Below are 22,175 nucleotides of genomic sequence, written 5' to 3' on the forward strand. Positions count from 1 at the left end.
GACAGGAAACTACAGAACTGCAGAAACCCACACAAACAAGGGGAGAACATGCAAAAAAAAAAACACAAAACTAACCGAGCACATGATTGAACTGGAGACCCTGGAGCTCTGAGGCAGCAATGCTATGCACTGCACCACCGTGCCTCCCTTCTTTCATATTATGTTGTATAACTGATTAGAACATTTGCTACAAATGTGAAACTATGGCTGTTCTCATACAGTGGCTTTATTTTGCATTGGTTTTTTTTTGACAAAACTGTCTTTGATGCAAATTGTCTTGACATATTATAGTAACTTTTGCCCTTGTCCTCTCCTTACTCTTTAGTAGAGTTCAAGTCAGATTCAGTTCATTTTAAATGCCACAGCTCTACCGACACTCCACATTCTTGTTCTGACAAATGTACAAAGAAGTACATTACGTAACTCTATTCCCCTTGAGTGACTATGGCTGGGTTGGGTGAGCATTGGCCAATCATTGCTTCATTGAATCTGACATGTTTGGAGATTTCTGCTGTCATTGACAGCTGGACTGTTTCGTTTTTGGAAGTCATTTCTGTGAAGTTGGTCAACAGGAATTAGAGTGATTGATGAAGAATTATGCACTGGAGTGTTGGTTTAGAGATTTGAGCACTGACACTGGGACCATACGCCTCAGAGGTGTGACATACATGTGATCAATAACCAGGCGGTATGCGTGCAAACACTGCATTTCCCACACACCTGCATCTCTCTCTCTCTCTCTCTCTCTCTCTCTCTCTCTCTCGCTCTTTTACTTTCAGATTCTGCAAGTAAACACTTTTAGATGTCATTGGACAGGACAAAAAAAGAACCCAACCATTTGTGTAAGTGCGATACTTGTATAAATGTCTAAGTAAACCCTGATGCAGAAAAGACAACTGTGTGGAATATGAAGTCAAAGAAAAAGAAAATTTCAGACATGTTACATCACTACTTCAGTTATATTTTTTTCAATTATATTCAGTTTTTCAAGGTTGCAGACAACAATATTCCTGAGCTTTTAACAGTTTAGAAATGGCCTTAAAAAAGTAAAAAAATTTTACTTGTATTTATTTACTTATCCGTATTTGGGTGTCAGTTTCTGTACTATGTGATGACATGAAAATTTTTGGCTTAATACCTTTCTGAAATTTCTGAATTCTGTTATTATTAATTACCTTTTTTGTACTGCTCCTGGTGCTGATTTCTTATGTTAATAGATTCTAAGAAACACTAAGTAAAAGTTTAGTGGACAAGTGAGTAGCATTGCTCCAGGGTTTCATACAAGTTTCACACGTTCTCTCTGTGTTGGTGTTGGATTTCTCCAGGTTCTCTGGTTTCCTCCCACCTCCCAAAACCCTGCTGGTAAGTGAATTAGCTACACTATATGGCCCAAAGTATGTTGCCACCTGACCATCACACCCATACTTGGGGTTTCCAAAACCACACAGTTGGAAGCACATGATTATATAGAATCTCTGTATGCTGTAGCATTGCAGGTTTCCTTCACTGAAACTGTTCCAGCATGACACTGCTCCTGTGCACAAAGCAAGGTCTATGAAGACATGGTTTGCTGGTGTTTTAGTGGAAGAACTCAAGTGGCTTGCACAGAGCCCTGACCTCATCCCCACTGACACCTTTGGGATGAATTAAAACCCTGACTGCACCCCAGGCTTCCTTGCCCAGTATCAGTGCCTGACCTCACTAATGCTCTTGTGGCTGAATGGGCAAATCCCCACAGCCACGTTCCAAAATCTAATGGAAGATCTTCCCAGAAGAGTGGAGGTTATTATAACAGCAAAGTGGGAAGTAAATCTGGAAAGGGATGTTGAAAAAGGACATACTGTATGAGGATTCTGGTCAGGTGATCACAAGATTTTTGTGCTGTAAATTGCCCCTAGGTGTGAATGAGTGTGTGTGTGTGTGTGTGTGCGTGTGTCTGCGTGCGTACGTGCATGCATGTGTGTGTGTGTGTGTGTGTGTGTGCGTGCATGTGCATGGTTCCCTGCACTGGGTGCCTTACAAGATGTATTCCCACCTTTTCTCCAGTGCTCCCAGGATTAGCTCCAGATTGCAACCCTTACCAGGATAAAGCAGTTACTGAAGATTTAAAAAAATTAAATATTCAAAGCATATATTAATTCATATTTATTTTACAAACTATGAAGAATTTTTAAATTGGGACTGAAAGCTTTCCAGTTCTATCAAACTTACAGTTAAGCCTGTGATTTTAGCTTTCAGAGACAGTATTGCACTTTGATTGTATTCCTTTTTTGTGTTTTCTTTATCTTATTTTTTTTTCTTTCTTAAATAATATTATACTGTATTTATTGTTCTTTTAATACATTTTAATTTTTTTGAAATTATTATTTTTATTTTCTCTCATTTTGTATATATGTTCATTTGTTTTTATTTGTTCCTTTTACCTTAAATTGTATATGAAATGTGCTATAATTAAATCATTAAATTATAAAAAAAAAAAAAATACCCTACAGTTTTTAAACAAGTCCTTCCTTTCAATAGGACATTAGTTCACAAAACCAAGTTGACAAGAAATAACAAATAAATAGCAGTGTAGTGGAAACAGGGTGACTTTTTCTTGGCCAAAAATGTTAGCATTTAAACAAAGTGTTAATTGTTATTTTTGAACATTTTTGGCAGAAGATTTCCATTGGATTTATATTTAGTTCATTTTAAATGCCACAGCTCTGCTGACCTCCCTCCTGAGCAAAGAAGGAATTATTTTGTTTATTAATTTTTTTTTTCAATATTAAAATAAAAAATAAATAAATAAATAAATATTTCTCTTTATCAGTTTATTTTTAAGCTTCTTTTTTTTAAAGATGGATCAAAATAAGACAGCATAGTCCTACTAATTATGTAATCTTTTACTGAATATCAACAAAATCAGACTGAAAGTATGTATGTATGTATTTATTTTTCTCTGAACCCCACACACACACACACACACACACACGTACGCACAGAACCAAGGGCAGACAATCTGCTTTTCTTTGGAAAAGTGTATGCACAGATTCAAGCACACACATGCACAGACACGTCCATGAGCACATAGACAGAGAGAGAGCATCAGGTGGAGGCAGTGCGAGTTGCAGAATCAGGCAGTGAGTCAGTTTGCTCTGAGCATCACTGTGAGAGCTCGTGTCAGACACCAGCACAAGCGGACTCTTAACTATCCTATGCACCATTATCTGATCTCATTCATTCACATTTACTTCATACATTTTGTTCTTTCTTTATTATTCTATTCTGTCATCTGAGTTCAACCTCTCTCTTAATCTTCTTGTTTTTTCCACCAACTCTTCTTCTCTCCACATCTCTCCTAATAATTCTAACCTCTTTTTCTATACCCAGGTCTCTTTAATTTTCTCCATTTTCTATCCCTTTTTCTGTGGATACTCATGAACGGATCTTACCATCACATGCTCCTGCAGGACAGCTCTCTGATCAACCTCACAGAAGAAGCAGAATACGAGAATGGGAGCACATCGCTGTGGCTGTCTAACGGCAGTGTCGCTCCTCCTCCATCAGGGGCGCTGTGCCAGCAGGTTCAGATCCATGCTGAAGTTTTCCTCGCGCTTGGGATCATCAGCCTGCTGGAGAACATCCTGGTCATTTCTGCAGTGGCGAAAAACAAGAACCTCCATTCGCCCATGTACTTCTTCCTCTGCAGCCTGGCAGCGGCGGACATGCTCGTGAGTGTCTCCAATTCCCTGGAAACGATTGTGATCGCCATTCTTAGAAACAATCTGCTCAAACTCAGTGACTATTTTGTGCGTTTGATGGATAATATTTTCGATTCCATGATTTGCATCTCTCTGGTAGCATCCATTTGTAACCTCCTAGCCATCGCCGTTGACCGCTATGTCACCATATTCTATGCTCTACGCTACCACAGCATTGTAACTGCGCGGCGTGCATTAAGTGCCATCGGCACCATTTGGCTCACCTGCATCATCTGCGGCATTGTCTTCATCATATACTCCGAAAGCAAGATGGTCATCATTTGTCTAATTACAATGTTCTTTGCAATGCTGGCACTGATGGCAACACTCTATGTTCACATGTTTTTGCTTGCCCGACTCCACGTCCAGCGCATCGCGGCATTACCAGCTGCAGCTGTTGCTGCTGGCGATCCGGCACCACGGCAACGCAGCTGCTTAAAGGGAGCGGTGACTATCAGCATCCTCTTGGGGGTGTTTGTGTGCTGCTGGGCACCTTTCTTCCTCCACCTCATCCTCCTTGTGGCATGCCCACGCCACCCACTCTGCCTGTGTTACATGTCACACTTCACCACCTACCTAGTGCTCATCATGTGCAACTCAGTCATCGACCCCATCATCTACGCCTTCCGCAGCCTGGAGATGAGAAAGACCTTTAGGGAAATCCTCTGCTGCTTTGGCACAGGGTGTCCAGCTCCACCCTGCGAGCGAGAACGAGGGATAGACACAGAGAGACCCAGGGAGAGACCACAGGAACGAGAGAAGGAGAGTGAGACAGAGTGAGATGGAAAGGTAGACAGACAGGAAAACAGAAAGGGGGAGTCTTGGTGGGTATGTGGTGGGTGATGTTGTGGGTGATGTTGTTGGAAAGATGAAGAAAAGAGAGGGGAATCAGTGCTTGGAGTATCAAGGCTAACGCTAATTAAACTAATGTGTGTGTGTGTGTGTGTGTGTGTGTGCGTGTGTGTGTATAAGAGGGAAAAATTAAGTAAACTGAAAACAGAATGCATACATGGCTTTCATAGAGGATATTAGCATGATTGTTTGCTAAAAGTAGATGCTATGAATGCATTTGTTGTGTTAGCTTTGTAGTTATGTATATGTAAGTGTTTCAGGAATTCAGAATACTTTTGAAATAATTATATGATATGGAAATCTATGAAAGTTTTGAAACTTTTAAAACTATGATTTATAAAAATCTATTATCTTTTTTTCTACTCATAGATTACATAATATTTATTAACTTGTAGGCTTTAAAAAATGGCCATCTGGCTGTCTGTTCAATCTGACCTGTTCAGGAAAAAAAAAAAAAAAAAAAAACAGATATTTCCCGGTTCACAAATCACTGTGAGTCTCGCAAAAATTCCATTTCTACCAAATACTAATGCAAAATATATATTTTTCTGAATATCCTTGATATTTAATTAAATGAATGATATAGAAATATGTAAGTAAATTAACTGTTTCTTTAAAAGCAGCGTTATCCTTGAGTGAGTAGTTGCTTTAGTTTGTGTGTGTGTATGTGTGTATGTGTGTGTGTGTGTGTGTGTGTGTGCGTGTGTGTGTTTGGAGGGGGCAGATGGGGTTAAAATGCCTTTTACCTCCAACTAATCCCTTTGATCACGTGTTTTTGAGTTGCATTGTGTTCACGATGTCTCTTAGGTGTACAGTGTGCACTTCGAATACATTTCTCCACAAGTTCATGCACTTCTTTATTGTCAATTCACAATGAAATACCTTGTAAATACCTTCTAGTGTTATTAAAGGGCAATTCCAGTGTTATGGATGTGACATTTGCACTCACATTGGCTATCAAAATTTCTCACAGCGGAAAAAAGCTTAATGAGTCAGTTTGCATATGTTGTCATTTAACCTCTTGAAGACAATGCAGACAAATCTTTAAAAAAAACATATGAATTAATTCACGTTTCTAATACATAGCAATTTATCAGCATTATGGCTGTGACATTTGCACTCATACTGGCTAACAAAATGTCTCACAGCAGAGAAAAGTTGTGATTGTTGTCAATGAACCTCTGAGGACAATGCAAAAAAAAAAACTTGCATTCATTTATATGTTTCTAATACATAGTAATTTATCAGCATGATGGATGTAACATCAGATGGACAAATGTCTACACATTTTAGCAAGATGTATATGTTTTATTTGATTTTTTGATGAATTCTTTATTGATGTGGTGTATTTGTGCTGTAATGTTTAAAATGAATATGGAAATAAAGCTTGTACACTTGGATGATAGATAGTCTGTGCTCAGGTGTTTCAGTGCTCAGCATATTAGTTTTCTTCATTACATTCACAGTACCCCACAGTGTGTCATACTGAAAGCCACAGAACATTTTGTTGTCTGTGAGCACAGAAATGGAATATAGCTGTTAACATGGTGATGGCGCTGATGCTGTTTAGCCCATTTCAACCCATCTGACCTGAACCCTCCATGTTTGCTCCAAATTGCTCTTAAGCACCTATCATTAAAAATAATTTTAATTCAGCACTGACTCAACAGATGTTGTTTTGAAGTTACTTTCTGGAGCCAACCTATGTCACTGGAATTTATTTCAAGTAATTAATAGTCAGACCAGCTCTCTGTGCTCTGTTAGTGACTTATGACGCAGGGCACCTATTCAGCTCATTCTGGCCTAATGAATTGTGTGTGTGTGTGGTCCGTTCTTCATTTCTTTGCAACTTGTTTTTCCAGAAACCTTAGATTGTACTTCTGAATATGAAGAAGAGACGGAGTGTGCTTTCCTCAGTAATGACATTAGAGAGTAGACATCAAATCTTTTGAAATAAATGTGATGAATGAGAAAATATCCATGAATAAAACGTGATGGTGTGTGCTATTGAATAACAATAATCAACGCTGATTATTAATGCCATTACAGTCTGGAAGTTGATTATTTTCCTATAACAGTACATCCTGAAGTGTCCTCTTATACCACAGCAATTTTCCAACAATTACAATTTTTTATTAATTGAACGAATTGATACTTCAAGCTTTCTAACCATTTACAGCGACTTTTAATGTTGTGGAGTGTCCACGAAACAAGTTAGGTCCTGTTATCACTATATTTTAGCAGCTATGTACTGTCTCTCTCTCTCTCTCTCTCTCTCTCTCTCTCCAGCCTCTCCTTTTTCTCTATTTTGTAGTTAATAAGACAAAAAAGTGACAGAGACACCAAAACTTACAGAAAACTTACTGATCATTACTAAGCACTGAAACTGGAGACTCCTTCCATAAATAAACTCCTCCTTAAAATAAACAGCTCCCTACAGAAAGCTTCACCATGCCAATGATTACAAGTCTTTGTTAAATAACATGCTTGTTTTTAATGTGTGTATTAGTCTGAGTTTATGTGGAGCATCTGCCTTACAAGTCTATGTGAATGAGCTGTTACTATAGAAACAAGAACATGTTAGAACGAGGACATTAATATAAACCATTAAACTAAATCATTTGGCAGCACAACTGTCAGAACTCATAGAAATTAAATGAATCAGATTCGAGAATTCAACAGAATTGTGTCTTAAATATCTATATTAGTCAATATGATGAAATTGATGTCAGAGTTGTTAGCTTAAATTAACAGAAATTATGTAATTATGACATAAATGACATTTAATAGTGCATAGGTTTATTTGGCTCTCATAATAATTCTCTTATCTACGCAGATTATAAAAGCACAAGCATCATGTATATCCATGCTATTTTTTAATTTATTAAAAGAAAAGAGTAAAAATATGAAACAATATATTTCTCTTCATGCCTTCAAGAGGAAAAAAACAGTTTAGTCCACATCTGTTTGTTTCCACTTGGGCTTGCTGAGTGCATGGTTTCTGCCAGAGAACCCAGGTTACAGGAAATATGGGGTTTTTTTTCTATATATCAGAAATGGCAGCAGTTTTTATGAGAATTACATTTGACTTTTATTTTCTAGAGCATTCTAAAAGGTTGGCAATCTGAACAGCGTGAAAATAACAGACTCATATACCGGCACTTATTATTACCCTTTCCTCTTCATCTATTTGAACTGAACTGCGCTCTAAGGAGGTGCTTCACGCTGACATGCAATATTTTTGGTGACTCGCCCAAAGCACTGCCTATATGAATGAAATAAACCCACAGGTTGAAACTACCCGCTTTGGTTTTTTTATTTTTTTTGTTTTTTTTTTTTTTGATGTGATCATTACTGTCACTAAGCACAGGGGGGAACTGTTGAGTGTCTTCTTTGTTCTGTGTACTTTCTTGCACCCTGTGGTGTGATATCAGTCAACACCAGCCCAGCCAGTGCATAGCAAGAATTATGGATATATATTGGGATGTGGCTGAGAACTCAAAACTTCAAAACAGATGTCTCTGCAGTTCTGTAACTCTGTTAAGCAAATACATTAATATAATATATTGGGAGCAACTGAACCTGGACGCAGGCTGGAATATAAAGAAGGTTGACAGATGGTTCATTAACCTTTTCTTATGATGACACAAAGTTGTTTATTAGACAAATAAGTAACTTCACATCTGGATGAAGCAGCTGTGCGCTCTCTATCTCAATCTGTAACTTTCGATAAAAAAATCCAGATCATGAAAATGTAACAAAGATCAGTATTTCTACAGTATGCTGAAGATGCTGAAGAATAGGATGGTCCCTCATAAGGAAGGAAGCTAAGTGCTTCATAACAGTTTAAGGTTAAAAAGTTAAATAGGGACTGATTATATCCTTCATAATATATTGACAACGAACACAGACATGAAATAAACATAAAAATTGAAAACATATTTGCTTACTCAAGCATATTGAAACGTTTTACTGAGGTAGGTGCTCATCCCTCGCCTTCCACACCACAGTCCAGTGGCTTATGCATATCCAGATGCATACAGACGGCTATAGCATTAATTACATTGTGTACCATGAGAAAGTCTAGATAACGTTTTGCTACATGGATGAACCACATTGATTAAAATGCACAAGATTTTACATACATACACATAAAAATATATAGTACATACACATTTTAATGTTCCACAATTAAGTTACAGTATATAGATATATGATGGATATTATAGCTCTTATATGCATAAGCTATAATATCCTGTTACTGTAATAAATGTAAATATAAGTAAATGTAATTACGGAATACCTCTAATAGCACATTTTTAATATTTATATCTTGTATAGTATAACAAAAATACACATCATTTAACAGGCTTTATATTAGCCACCTCTCATTTCCTCAGTAAACGAACAAATTACAGATGATTGTGCATGTCTATTATTTATTCAGCCTGACCTGTCTTAGATTCATAAGAAGTCTTTGATACTGGTCCATTTGAGGTGGGTTCTGGTTCGTCTTTATCTGACTCTTAGATGTCCTTTTTTTTGTTCCATATTAGGTTTGCTGTCTTCTGTATTACATTAATAATATTTTCTATAAGTTAAAAAAAAGAGCCATTAAAAAGTTTTACTCTGACCAAAATGTAGATGTTGTATTATCATCCGGTCGGGAATTCTTTGCTCTCCCTTGGTTAGTGCCATAATCTCCTTCTTTGGTGTTCCTTAAACTTTGCCATCCCCTATCAACAGAAAGATCAGTAGTGTATCATTAATGTGAAGAATGTTAATCTGAATTTGGAATTAACTCTGCCCTACTCCATCCATCTAACAGTCTAATAAAGTAAATTCTGTGCTTGTATTCTTATACAGAAATACTTAAATGCATGTCGTCATGGACATAATTAGAGAAAACTTTTCTTGAATTGCTTAAACTGAAAATATTTCATTTGAATATGAAAATTCCACTTTTACTGGAACAATTTCTTTTCTAGAGTGGGTGTGTAAGGGTTAACAGACTTTACTCATCATAACTGTATCTACCTACTCTGCTATATCTTTGAAGAGATGATATGATGACATTTCTGCAGAGATGTTTTTTCCACACCTCTTGTGTTACATAGGATGGAAAATATAAATACTCAAAGGTCAGCTGAAACTACATAAATTGAATGTGTTGAGTCTGTGAAATGACACGTTGAAGGATATAGTTTCCACAGCAGAAAATTTAAATCAATCAACAATGTTAATCTGATGGAGTTGAAAGATTTTATCTATATGTAACATAAAACCAAAAGAGTTTAAAGTCAGTGTACATTATTAATTACATCATACTAATGTATATGCTGTTTATTTAAAAAAAAAAAAAATTAAATTAAAAAAAAAATTAAATTACATTTAAAACCATAATGTAGCTTGGAAAAGTCTACACTTCTTTCACCGAATTATAATAAAAAGTGCATTTTGATTAGATGCACCATCTCGGCCATGTATTCAATCATGATCATGATTGATTGGCTGGGATATTGAATACAAGTTAGAACACATTAAATTAAACTATTTTACCCAATAAAATGAAACACTACAATACTGCCTGAGGTTTTTTTTTTTTTTTTTTTTGGGGTCGGGTATGATATGGTTCAACTATTATCCAAATTTCTCAGGGCAGATTAAGAGAGATTTTCCAAGGTGTAGCACTGATACCTCCAAAGCAATCTCCAAATTGTTTATCATAACTTCAAAAATTAACAACTAATAATTATTAATTAATAATTAATTCAAAAAGTTAAAATAGTGGGAATGCAGAAAATTAGAAAATGTTCACAGGATTTACACTAAGCAAATTTTTTTTATTATTAGCTTTGTTGTTCATGAGAATGAATATAATAATTCATAAATAATCATCATTCTGTGACTGGTTGCAGTGGTCGGACAGTTCCAGACACTTTCACAATGAGGTGACTTAAAAGCCTAGCACCTACAACTGAAGCAAATTGTGGAGGTAGCAAAATAACATTTTGTATATTTACAACTGTAGGAGGAGAACCTATCACAACAATTATTCGTTTGCATTTAATTAGACCTTGATCGAGACATCTTACTCTAACGTCAGCTGTGCCTCCTGGTTGCAGGGGAAAAAACAGTGGGAGATACTGATTTTTAAGAGCAACCCAGATTTTGTTTTCTAAATTGTAACTGTGCTGCTGGGTATCAGAACCAGAAAAGTGTTCACAAACACCTTTCCATGCCAACAGAAGACGGTTGTGGTTACAGGCAAATTAGGAGGGATCATTTGTCAAAGGAGCTCCATCTTTGCAGTGCCCATTTCATCTCAGCTAAGTAGCTAACTATTATATCAGTGCAGTTGGCTTGCTAACTAAGAATTTAACAGGCTTAGCTTGCTAGTTAGCTAACATGACTGATTTTTGTTGCTTTAACAAACCTATGTAGATTGCCTAAAATCAACATCAGGAAACTAGCTCGCTAACACTACATTACATTCTTCCTAATGAGTTGCCTATAATGGACATGTTTAATTAGCTAACTTTTTTCAGCAAAGAAATGTGTTTATGGCATCATAAACAATTTGAAAGTATTCGTTTAATTTAGTTTAGCACTCACTGTCTATTAGTGGCAATCCAGTTTCTAAATAAAATTGGTGATAGATTCTTCAGTCAGACCAAACATTACAAACACTAAAGGGGTCTATATTCTATGCACAAGTAATTTTACGTGCTCATATTGCTGCTCAGGATTATCAACAGAGTGCTGGTTTCCGATAGTGTTAAATGTTTACCGTACAGTTTGTTAACTGTATTGTCTACTGTATAATGTAGAGTCTCTTTTAATATTCTATTGTCTGTGTTTATTGATTTTTCCCTGTCTGTTACTTATCCTCTTGTCTGATGCCTGATGTTGTTAATTGTAGCACCATGAACAACAATGCAAGCCTACTTGACTTGACCTGACTTGAACTTTGAAGGAAGCAATGAGATGTTATGAAATACAATTGCCAGCATTATAAAAACAAATTAATACAAAACACTTACCCACACACACACAAAACAGAATAGAACTTTGCTCAGGCTTAGACTGAAGAATCCAACCAGGACAGAAAAGGGTTTCACATCCACTGGTAGAACCAGACCGGGCAAAGATGAGTTCTTAGTGGAATGATGACCAACCTTGGTGGTGACATCCAGGGTTGCTGTTGTTTTAGGAACATTCTCTATATAGATAAAAAATAACTATGTTATAGAAGTACAATGCTAAAACATTTCAGTACAAAATAAACAAAACATTTAAAATTCTGATAAATTAGAGGTTTTAAGGTCTTGATGGGGGTTGGGGATGGAAGAAAACTGCAGAAACCTGATTGAAGTGACCTGATTGAAGTTCTACTTCCTTAGGTTACGGATTGCCAGGGTGGTTTCCTTGGGTTCTTTCCTTGCCAAGGACCAATAGAAGTGGATTCAAGAGGCTAAGTATAGCACTGTAATTGTTTGTTTCTTGATCACTTTGTTATTGTTAAAAATTTTTGCACACCTTAGGTGATGGTAATTCTGCTGTTTGACTTATTATCATTCTCGCTAGAGAGGAGAAAGGTGGTGACAATCACAGGGGCCATAGCCCATTAGATTCAAAATAAGACTCAATTTCCCAACCCGTGGTTGGGAATTTATTTATAATCATTCTAACTGAAACAGAATGTAAGCAAATCTATAAAACTGTGCAATACCGATGAAATAAGACTCAATTTCCAAACCAATAACCCTCCCTCCAAAAATGAGCCCTCCCTCCATCATCTATGGTTTGCGAATGAGTGTGACGAGCCTAGCTGAGTTGTCACTTGATAAGGAAATATAAATCATAAAACTTAAATCAGGTTTTCAAAAATAGCAGATGAAAATGAGAGACAGGCAAGAAGTAGTGAAGGACGGAAGCCAGAACCCTGGAACTGTGAGGCAGACTAATATTACACTTTTATAAATTCATAAATTCATAACTGGCTGTGAACTTTCCCAGCCTCTTGTATTCTGGGTCAGGTTGGTGAGCTGCTTGTTTGCCAAGCCTCCAGTGGAGTAGATTGATGGACAGTAATCAATGGCCAAATTGTCTGGGACCAGAACATCTTTAACAAGCACTTGCAGAGCCTTTCCCTAACAGCAGCATAATAGTGATGAACAAAGCTCGCAGCCTACATAAATACTGCCGACTATTTATTATCCTTCCTCTAACACTGCGGGTCAGGGCACAGAGTGAAAAATGTAAGCTACTGTGCTGGGTTCCATGACAGGAAAAGAAATACCCAGAAGCCTCAGCTACTTAGACCCAGGAATGGGAAGAGTGAGTGCCTATACAATGTTGGAATCAAGAGCTGGCAGAGAGCATGATTAGATTGGTCAACAAATCTTATCTGAAACATGCATTTCCATATTACAATTGCTGTAGAATAAAGGCTTTTTTTTCACTTTCACATGAGCAGAGTGATTTACCTTTCTCTTTGGGTTAAATTTGGCAGCCAGGGTGTTAGAGCCCCTTCAAGTCCCTGAAATGCCATGGTTTGGGCATACTCATTTGGACCATAGGCTGCTGGGCGAATAGTCCCGACAGCAGATGATGAGCCAGTAAAAAAAACAACCTCATCTCACATGGGGAGGTATTAGGACTAAAAGTCAATCATGAAAAGAGCCACTTGACATGGGAACGGAAAGCTACATATATAAAAGTGGTTCTACAATAGCCAACTGGCTCATTGGTTTGAAGAGAATTGGCAGAAGAGTGACATAGTAGGGACCTTTTACAGGTTACCCATATCGAGTCATGGTCATAAGATGACAACTTTGCTATTGGTACTTAGTAAGGTAGCAAGCAAACAGGAATACTCCACTAATTCTGAAGAAAACAGCCCTGGTTGTTTTCCAGTTCCTCATAGACAGACAGTTACATACATTTTCAAAAGCCATTCACATTGGTAAGTTACCTGTTACATTCAGCATGACAAACGACTCATTATTCCTGTGTCCAACTTTTCCAGCCAGGTAACACTTGTACGGCCCTGCTTGTGAAAAGTTTACCTTCTTCAGGACAAGAGAACCTTCTTCTGTAATGAAGACATCTGTACGATTCTCATAGCTCTTATATAGCTGTGGTTTGCTATGCTTGACTGATTTTCTAATAATGCCCTCTTTGTTTGAGAAATTCTAAAGAAAAAGAAATAAAAAAAATGTATATAGATATATATATATAAAATATGTAACCTGCATAAGAAAGGTTTTGTTTGAAGCATGCAAGCATTTCCTCTTTGATGCCTGAAACAGAATGCATCAGGGTGTATGTGCATCACTCACACAGATGACTTCAGTTATTAGTTATTTTAATACATACAATTACATTTCTGTATTATATATGTATAATATATACATATATAATATATGTGTGTAGATATATATATATATATATATATATATATATATATATATATATATGTATATAGTAATATAATTGTATGTATTAAATATGTATATATGCATTATATATTTATATAATATATAATTATACATACATATAACACATATACTTATTCTATTTCAAAATAAGCTGATAAAAAGGGAAATGGGGTTTATAGGAGAGTAGGTGATAATTCAGAGTAGGTGATAATATTGCTCTGTACCTTGTACCAGGAGATAGATGTGTAATGTTTACTGTAAGACAGTGCAGGACAGGGCAGGATGGCAGTAGTGTTGTACTCTGTGTGGATCATGATTGTTTCTTCACTGGCGTAACACTGAGCTGTATATACGGCCAGATATATGGCTGGAGAAACAATCACAAAACTCCCTTATTGTTCACTGCCATTTAGTTATCTGCAGCTAAAATAAAACCTCAATACATAAAAGCTACAAGCAAAATAAAAAAAAAATTTTAAAAATACTCACGCAATAGACACACTTTATATTTCACAAGCATAAATATATGTCCATTTTTTCATAGCAGTGAAAGTAGGCAACTGTTAACCACAACTCCATTTCACTGGTACTTGTATTTAGGCTGTGTTTTCTGAAGTGTTTGTTCTCTTTATTTGAATGGTGACCCCTTTCTGAGAAATGCAGCTTATAAATAACGAAACCAGTCAAAATACACATTTCCCTACAGTGCTATTACAGCAACTCAGCCATGCCTTTTATTGCGTGGGTCCTTGGTATTGCGTGGATCTACTATGGAATCCTTGGTTACACCTCAGTAGCTACTTGAGTCACAGACTTAGTGTCTTTACTGTGCAAGCATTGGACTCATCTTAACATTAACAAAATACACAGATTTTAATAAAGACAGATTTTTAACACTGTCTTTAAATGTCCATAAATAAACACAGAATAAAAAATGTCAAATCTAACAAGGAGTCACTTTCATCATCCATTCATCCATCATCTTGTCCACACGTCTCACTTAGGCATATACAGCTATGATTAGACATGATCATCAAACATTTGTATATCCTTAAACTATAAATATTTTTCAAATGTAGCCTCAAAACTTTCTATAAAAGAAGAAAATAAGATAAGATAAAATAAGAATATTTGCTTACCCAGTATTCTACAAAGTGTGCAATTCTTCATTTTTCACCAAAAGTTCATCCTACTTTGTCACATTCAGATCAGACATCATGTGTGGAAGTGAGTGTGTGCAAGTGAAGAAGAAACAGGAAGAAATACTGTTTTGCTAGCAAGAGGTATTCTGTGGAAACTGCAAATGGTGCATAATGGTTTTGGAATTCTTGTAACAGGGTAGAATAGCTTTATTTTTACATTTGAATAACAACATAAAGGGAAAAAACATCACTTCATGTAACAAAAACACATAAACAGCTTCTTCTGATTTTCCATGATTGTCACTTACGTACTACATTTTAAACTTTAAAGCTGTCACGCTGGAATAATTCTTAGGAAGAGAAAATGTTCAGATAATGAATAATAATAATAATAATAATATTAATAATAATAATAATGGTACTCTACAGTCAGTGTGCCCTTACATATCATGACAACATGTGAATCCTAGAATGTGAACTCACAGAAATCAAAATCAAAGAAAATACATCTTAGAGAATTAAAGAATTCCTGAAGATGGGTATAATTTCTAATTATTTATTTATTTATAGAACCGTATAACTACAGAAACAGTAGAAACAACTTCTACTAGAAATATATATATAATATAATAACAACATATAATAACATCATATCATTGTATTCTATAATTCTATAGACTGTAAGGTTGAGCTGGTATGTAACAATAAAAAGTGTGTATATGACCAAAACACCAAACAATCTGTTCACCCTGAAAGTGTCTTTAAACTCGTTATCACACGTTTACATATATTCCATATCCTGCTTTGCCTTTTTATTCTGCATTATCCTTTTACAGCTGAGGTAAACAATCCCCATATTACCAGCAGCCAGCAAAATTGAGATTGCAAGAATTACAGGAACATTAAACAATCTCAGCTTGGTCTTCTCATCTGGGATGGTCTTAGTTTGCTGATGATGTCTAGAGCAACCTGAATCTAAAAAAACAAATCCACAAACAAATTAAAACATTGCATCTGTATATATTAAGTTTAAAACAGCTACCACTTTTTAGCTAAGCGATGTGTTTTTGTTCTTATATAGACAAAAAGACCACAGACCACATAAACAAGTTTAGATTATTTTTAGATCATTTAACATCCTGAAGCATGTTGAAGCAACTGGGTTATGATCTTAGTCCTAAAACTAGATATATGCAAGATAAGCTTCTTCTTCACACTTTCATATTACAGTAGAAAGTCCTTCTTAATTTAGGAATAATATCTTATCTTACAGTGTCTTATCAAGAGACTGCTAGGATACCTTAAACTAGTACAAAATCAAGCATTACCTAGATATCTGTTACCTAGCAACAACTGCATGCATCTTTATGTTATGGTTCATCTGAAATGGCTCCTAATTTGATAGTTAGTTCACTATAAAGGATGTAAAAGCCATTATTTCAAGCCACATACAGTGCACCACATAGGGACTATATCATTTCAGATTCAGCCAAAATTATATAGCTATAAAAAATTAAAAAAATAAATTTTTAAAAGCACTGTGAATTTGGTCTAATTTATCAACATGCTTTTTCATCCTCATTCCAAAACTTATCAAATAGCACTTGATCCGGCACATCCTATTATTTTGCTTTTTAATTATTTTATATTTGGCACCGCAAGTCACATGTGAGCACTTACAGTATCTAATGAAGCAATATTATACTAAATCGAGGTCACTGAATTGCAGTGTATAAGCAGGATATAATATATTTTATTACGCTTTTAATTCACTATTTTGAATTGTATTCATAAACTAATGCCATCACAATGGATAACAATTTTTTTGGTTAATTGGATGCACTCTCCTATAAAGAAAACCTGACCACAGTTCGACGGATAGACTGACCATACCCTCTGATTAAAATGTTGACTTCCTCAATTTGGGGGGAAAAAAAAAAACATTTTCACTGACTTTAAAGGAATGATATTATTAATTAAATGTCATTAGTGTCATATTTATTTATGTAGTTAATACTGGCCTCAAGTTGCATTTCATAGAATTTTTTAAAATGCATTTACAGCCCAAATCATACATTTCAGCATGGCACATTATGCTTACATCAAATTGTCAGACAGTGGCACCGTGGCACACTTAATATTGCTCCTCGCTCAAACAGATATTGTTCAAGGTCATAACTGTGTGCCTAACTGCATACTTGCTGAATAGTGCTTAAATTTGTAGTTATGATTGAGGTACGAATGTTTCAGTATTAAATCCTCACTAACTCAAGGTATATTAACGTATATCATTTTCCTGGAACTTGGTTTCAAAAACACTGTGATGTCCCTAACCATCGTACTGTATGCACAAATAGGAAACTAAAACCACGCAACTGCTCAGGGGATTATGGCAAGTTTGTATGCTTCTGTAATCCTAAACGTAGGAACATTTTTTCTGTAACAGTTATTGTCCTAAATGAGAACTGTAGCTGTCATTGTTACTAAAGAGATATGATTTTACAGCTACTTCTTTAAAATGGCCCCATGATGCTAATTGGAAGTCATATAGTTCCCTAACTTGTTTGCTGTTACCCTTGCAGCTGTTTTGGCTGGTTCACTACATTTGATATGAACACATTCTTTTAAACTGCTACACATTCATCTAACCATGCTTAATTTTTTTATGCTTCAGTTTGCAGTTGCTGCGTGGTTGCTGTGTGGTTTTAGTTTCCTATTTGTGCATATGATGGTTAGGGACATCACAGTGTTTTTGAAACCAAGTTCCAGGAAAGTTATATACGTTAATACACCTTCCAGCAGCCAAGAAAAACAATAGCTTAACAGCTGCTGAATATAATAAAATGCTGAAGGTAAAGATAAAAGATAAAGATGCTGAAGACAAACAACTTTATCAAAACATCAAAATGTAAAAGAAACCATTAATATTACTGCTACTTGATTTAAAAAGGATCTACTGATGTGTAATAAGTGTAAATACTGGAAATGTTTAAAGAGAATAAACATGTCTGCTATGTTTTTGCCCCCTACATTTCTGCCACCGACCTGTTGCACAGAACCCTGGAAAGGAAGCAGAACATTCAACAAGAAGCATAATTTATTTGATTTGAAATATTTGATCAGAAGTTCAAATACATACTGGCAATGTTCCATGACTGTAGAAAGAATTTTTCACATATGTTTGCTGCCTAATTTTATCACCTTCAGCATCAAATCATATATCACCGAGACGTAAAATTTGAACTATGCTTATCTTTAGTTCGGGAGCACATGTTCGGAACAGAATGTTCAACTGTAGTAGTGATCATTCAAAGGATAATGATGATAACAATTTGGTGAAAATTGGTACTGAGGATAAGAATTAAAAATAAGTATAAAAGTATAAACTTACCTAATGGATAGTACTCGTAGTCACCATCCTGGATGTAATGACCCAGCGGAGGCCACAGAGTGCAGCGGTAATGACCGCAGTCTATCTGTCCAGCCTCTGGGAGCAGCAAAGAGTAATCATCACCCACTTCATAGGACTGGTTAGCGAATTTATAGAGGACAGTTTCCTGTGTATGCAGGTCTTTCATCACAAGACCAGTTAACATTTCAGACCTCACTTCCACCTGTAAAAAAAATGAAATACAATATAAAAAAAAGAAAAAGGCTTCCTGAAAGTGGTGGATCATCCATAAGGGCAGGCAGGGCACATCCTTTTATCAACTGTTAACTCTTCAGAAAGTCTTCATTCACAACTCCATACTTTTTAAATTCTGTTGAAATATTCCTCTTTTTAAAATGTTGCTATTTGCCAGATTCATTTAATTTGATTGCCTTTCTAGATGTTGCGCAATCGTGTTTGGCTCCAAACAGTTGTTAAACCTAGCGGCCAAATAAGGGAAACCACAAGAAGCCCACTGGGGGAAATATTATGCTGCCCCATGCTCGCTCTGAGAAAATTTTAAGTGAAGGAGAAGCTGTTAATTAGAGGGTTGCCAAGGATTGCTGTTTTATGCCAAATTTTACAAAAGGTCTTGTTTAATTGAAAATAATCAGGAATAAAATCTAATAAAAAAGAGAGAAAGGTTAATTATGAAATATACAATGTCCATACATCAGAAATGTTTGTGCACCATGGTGCCCTTGTTTCCTATGCAAAAGCTGAAAAAGTAAGATGTCTGTAAGTATTATGTCTCTTTTTTTTTTCAACAGCTGATTTTTTGGTCTAATTTCAGGTCTGTAGTGTGGCTTTTGAGATGTTACTGATGCTGGAAATTTTGCTGAAAACCCACAAGCCTGATTAATGATAAAATCATGAGCTCAGCTGTTCTGTGTGCACCTTGCACTCTAGCAACAGGAAGCATATCTACCGTATGGAACACAGCTTAGTAAAGATGCATCTAAAACCATTCAAAGTGAGCTGCTAGTTGCTGTATGTGTGTTGGAAAGAAGGGAATCTAAAAATATGATGAGACTGGAATTACTGTGGAGGATCAAATAAGCATTCATGCTCTGGAGTTCAGTGAGCTCCACTCCATTTTCTGGGTCTACGCAGAACAAAGAATGCCATGGTGGGTTTTCGTAAAGCTGCTTTATAACAAAGTCTACTGTTTAAAAATGCTATATAAATATAAATACAAACTTGAATTGAATTGAATGGTTTTGTTTTGATTTAGTTGATCTCTGAAGCTAATGTGAGACTTTTTCTATACTGATTGCAATTGCTCAGAGTCAAGCTGAATCGTGTGAATGAGCTGTTCACACATAACAACAGGTCATGAGAGGCATGATTATGTGTAGGTCATTAGAGGGAGCCATTTTTATATCTAAACAATATTGTAATCATACAGTGTAAAATATAAGAACATATTTTACCGAGTGAAAAAATTTAAAGTATTTGCCCAAAATTAGTATTTGTTGACTACAATAAACAGCATTGTGCAGGTAAGCCAAATTAAACTGGAGAGTTATCCAGTGGCAAAGTTCAGTCCCAATCCTAATCTAATACTCAAGCTGCTCTAAAGTTTGTAGAGTATTTATATAATGTCGGATAATATTTAATGCTAAATACCTATTAACAGATAAAGGTTTGTGTGTATGGAGCGAAAAATCTGTGTGCTGCAGGAATTTATACTCCTAATATACAGGAGTATTTATGTGCTTTTCTTTTCACAGAGTGCATGTGATCATGTGTAACTATGCATCTCAATTCTGTGCCCATGTTAACAGAATATAAATTACATAAACTATATAAATTACATTCATTTTGGCTGAAGGGTATGCATTACATACAGTTGTATATGTGTTGTATAACTACTAATGAATTATTAAACATTTACATAACATTTAAAATGGTAATTTAATCCAAATTAGCATGACTAAGCTGAATCAAAATTTCATTTAAAAATATTACAAACAAAACTTCAGGACTTTTTTTTTGCTCAGTCTGCAGAGAATGTTTAAACAAACATGAAGCCCCTCCTCCGCCGACAAGCGATTGGTCGAGAGACAAGGCAGCGCCATGTGATAGGTCTATAAATACGGGCAGCTTCACGGCTTATGATATAAACACAGCGGAGCAAATGCCGCTGCGTACTCGAAGGCATTAAGTGTATAAAAGCTCTTATCGTACATAAGTGTATGTTATAAGTTAATGCAAGCATTTAGATTCTATCTTATTTCTAAAACTATACCTCTGACTGATTCTGTGTAACGCAGATGATTTTTGAAACAGTTTGTAGGTAGGATACATGTCTGCTCTACTCAGTGATCACTTCCGGGTGCCTGTCAGTACCTTATATGGTGTTTCGCTGCTGTTGTGTCTCTTTGCTACTAACATGTTTATTATTTATTACCTTGTACCAGGTGATTCTCCGGTACTGAACTTCTGATTCACGTTTTGCTTGACATGGGATTGTAATGAAGCTCTGATCATCCCGTACAGATATGGACAGTTCAAGCAGATTAACAACTGAGAATAAAAAAATGAATAAATAAAAAAAGAAATACTGTTAATAAAGTCAAAGGATGCAATCATTCAATGCTTTAAGTTCATTACAGCACCCATTAGAAGTGTCGCAAGTGCTATGGCTCTGCAGTCTGCATACTGCATCTACTTTCGTTTTCGTTGTTTACATTCTGTCCAAATGGAAATCCCCCTTTTTTCCCTCAACACATCTCTTTAATTCGCTGGAAATGCAAACGGACACTCACGCATAGCAATGCTCAGTCGCTTCATTATTCCCCAGCTTGGTGTTTTTGTGCAGTTCAGGCTTTGTTTTTTCAGCAGCTCCAGAAGATCTGCAGCACTAGTTCCTCCTGCACACACTTTCAGTAAGCCTCTGCTGCTCATAAACAAAACAGCCTACAGCCTAGCACTCTGCTTTTACAGCCACGGCAAATTATAAGTACCAGTTTAAAAAAAAAAATTAAATTAATTTAAAAAAAAAAATCTCAAATATATCTCACAGCATTGCAGATATATAGCTCACAAATATCTCACAGCAGTTCAGTCACATGATTTATGACAGTCAGCAATGTGGGGAAAAAATGTGCTGAAATGGTGTTGCAAAAAGTTTATATATATATATATATATATATATATATATATATATATATATATATATATATATATATATATATGTATGTATGTATAGTTGATCCTGCTCTGATCAGTCTCTAAAGTAGGAATGCTGGTAAGTTTAACCTGGCCTGATAAGTGACAGTCAAAACTTTTGGAAAAATGCCATATGCTTTGGCTAATTTTTTTTTTTTTTTGTAAGTTTATAAATTATAAAATTCCACATATCTCTGATGCATGCAGTATATACATAAGATGTACTTCCGTAACAAAATAAGTATAGAGTTAGTTCAAATCCTGTACAAATGTTTATAATTTATTCATTTCAAGATTTATGATTCAGGTTAATTTGGACAGTCTTAAAAGTACAATAAGTTGAGTGATATAATCACTCAGTGAAGGGATATAATGGATGCATGAAGCATCT

At 35.7% G+C, this 22,175-nt stretch overlaps 2 protein-coding genes across 3 annotated transcripts; one reads left to right on the forward strand and one right to left on the reverse strand.

The window, feature by feature from the left end:
• Positions 1–3,419: 3,419 nt before the first annotated feature.
• On the forward strand, positions 3,420–4,680 carry mc3r (melanocortin 3 receptor). The gene has a single exon (XM_026914420.3). It carries the CDS (start codon positions 3,420–3,422, stop codon positions 4,521–4,523), a length of 1,104 nt encoding a protein of 367 aa, XP_026770221.1. The 3' UTR covers positions 4,524–4,680.
• A 3,546-nt stretch (positions 4,681–8,226) lies between these two features.
• Positions 8,227–21,557, reverse strand: LOC113529618 (uncharacterized). 2 transcript variants are annotated; one of them, XM_026918920.3, is made up of 8 exons: positions 21,382–21,557; positions 21,024–21,139; positions 18,572–18,794; positions 15,178–16,155; positions 14,263–14,405; positions 13,573–13,792; positions 11,639–11,817; positions 8,227–9,331 (listed from the first exon to the last, which is right to left on the reverse strand). In XM_026918920.3, the coding sequence occupies exons 4-8, from the start codon at positions 15,206–15,208 to the stop codon at positions 9,284–9,286; spliced, it is 621 nt and encodes a 206-aa protein (XP_026774721.2). In that variant the 5' UTR covers positions 15,209–16,155; positions 18,572–18,794; positions 21,024–21,139; positions 21,382–21,557; the 3' UTR covers positions 8,227–9,283. The 2 variants fall into 2 exon arrangements, with proteins under 2 accessions (XP_026774721.2, XP_053092412.1); XM_053236437.1 differs by lacking the exons at positions 13,573–13,792; positions 14,263–14,405 and having other exon boundaries at positions 21,382–21,540.
• Between the last annotated feature and the right edge of the window lie 618 nt (positions 21,558–22,175).

The sequence above is a fragment of the Pangasianodon hypophthalmus genome, chromosome 8 (genome assembly GCF_027358585.1).
Source record: "Pangasianodon hypophthalmus isolate fPanHyp1 chromosome 8, fPanHyp1.pri, whole genome shotgun sequence".
NCBI lineage: Eukaryota > Metazoa > Chordata > Actinopteri > Siluriformes > Pangasiidae > Pangasianodon > Pangasianodon hypophthalmus.

Coding starts and splice junctions, on each gene's coding strand:
- mc3r (XM_026914420.3), top strand. CDS start 3,420: ATGAACGGATCTTACCATCACATGCTCCTGCAGGACAGCTCTCTGATC.
- LOC113529618 (XM_053236437.1), bottom strand. CDS start 21,520: ATGAGCAGCAGAGGCTTACTGAAAGTGTGTGCAGGAGGAACTAGTGCT. Junction 18,795..21,023: donor GGAGAATCACCTGGTACAAG/GTAATAAATAAT, acceptor TTTTTTTTACAG/GTGGAAGTGAGGTCTGAAAT. Junction 16,156..18,571: donor CTACGAGTACTATCCATTAG/GTAAGTTTATAC, acceptor TTGTTTTTTTAG/ATTCAGGTTGCTCTAGACAT.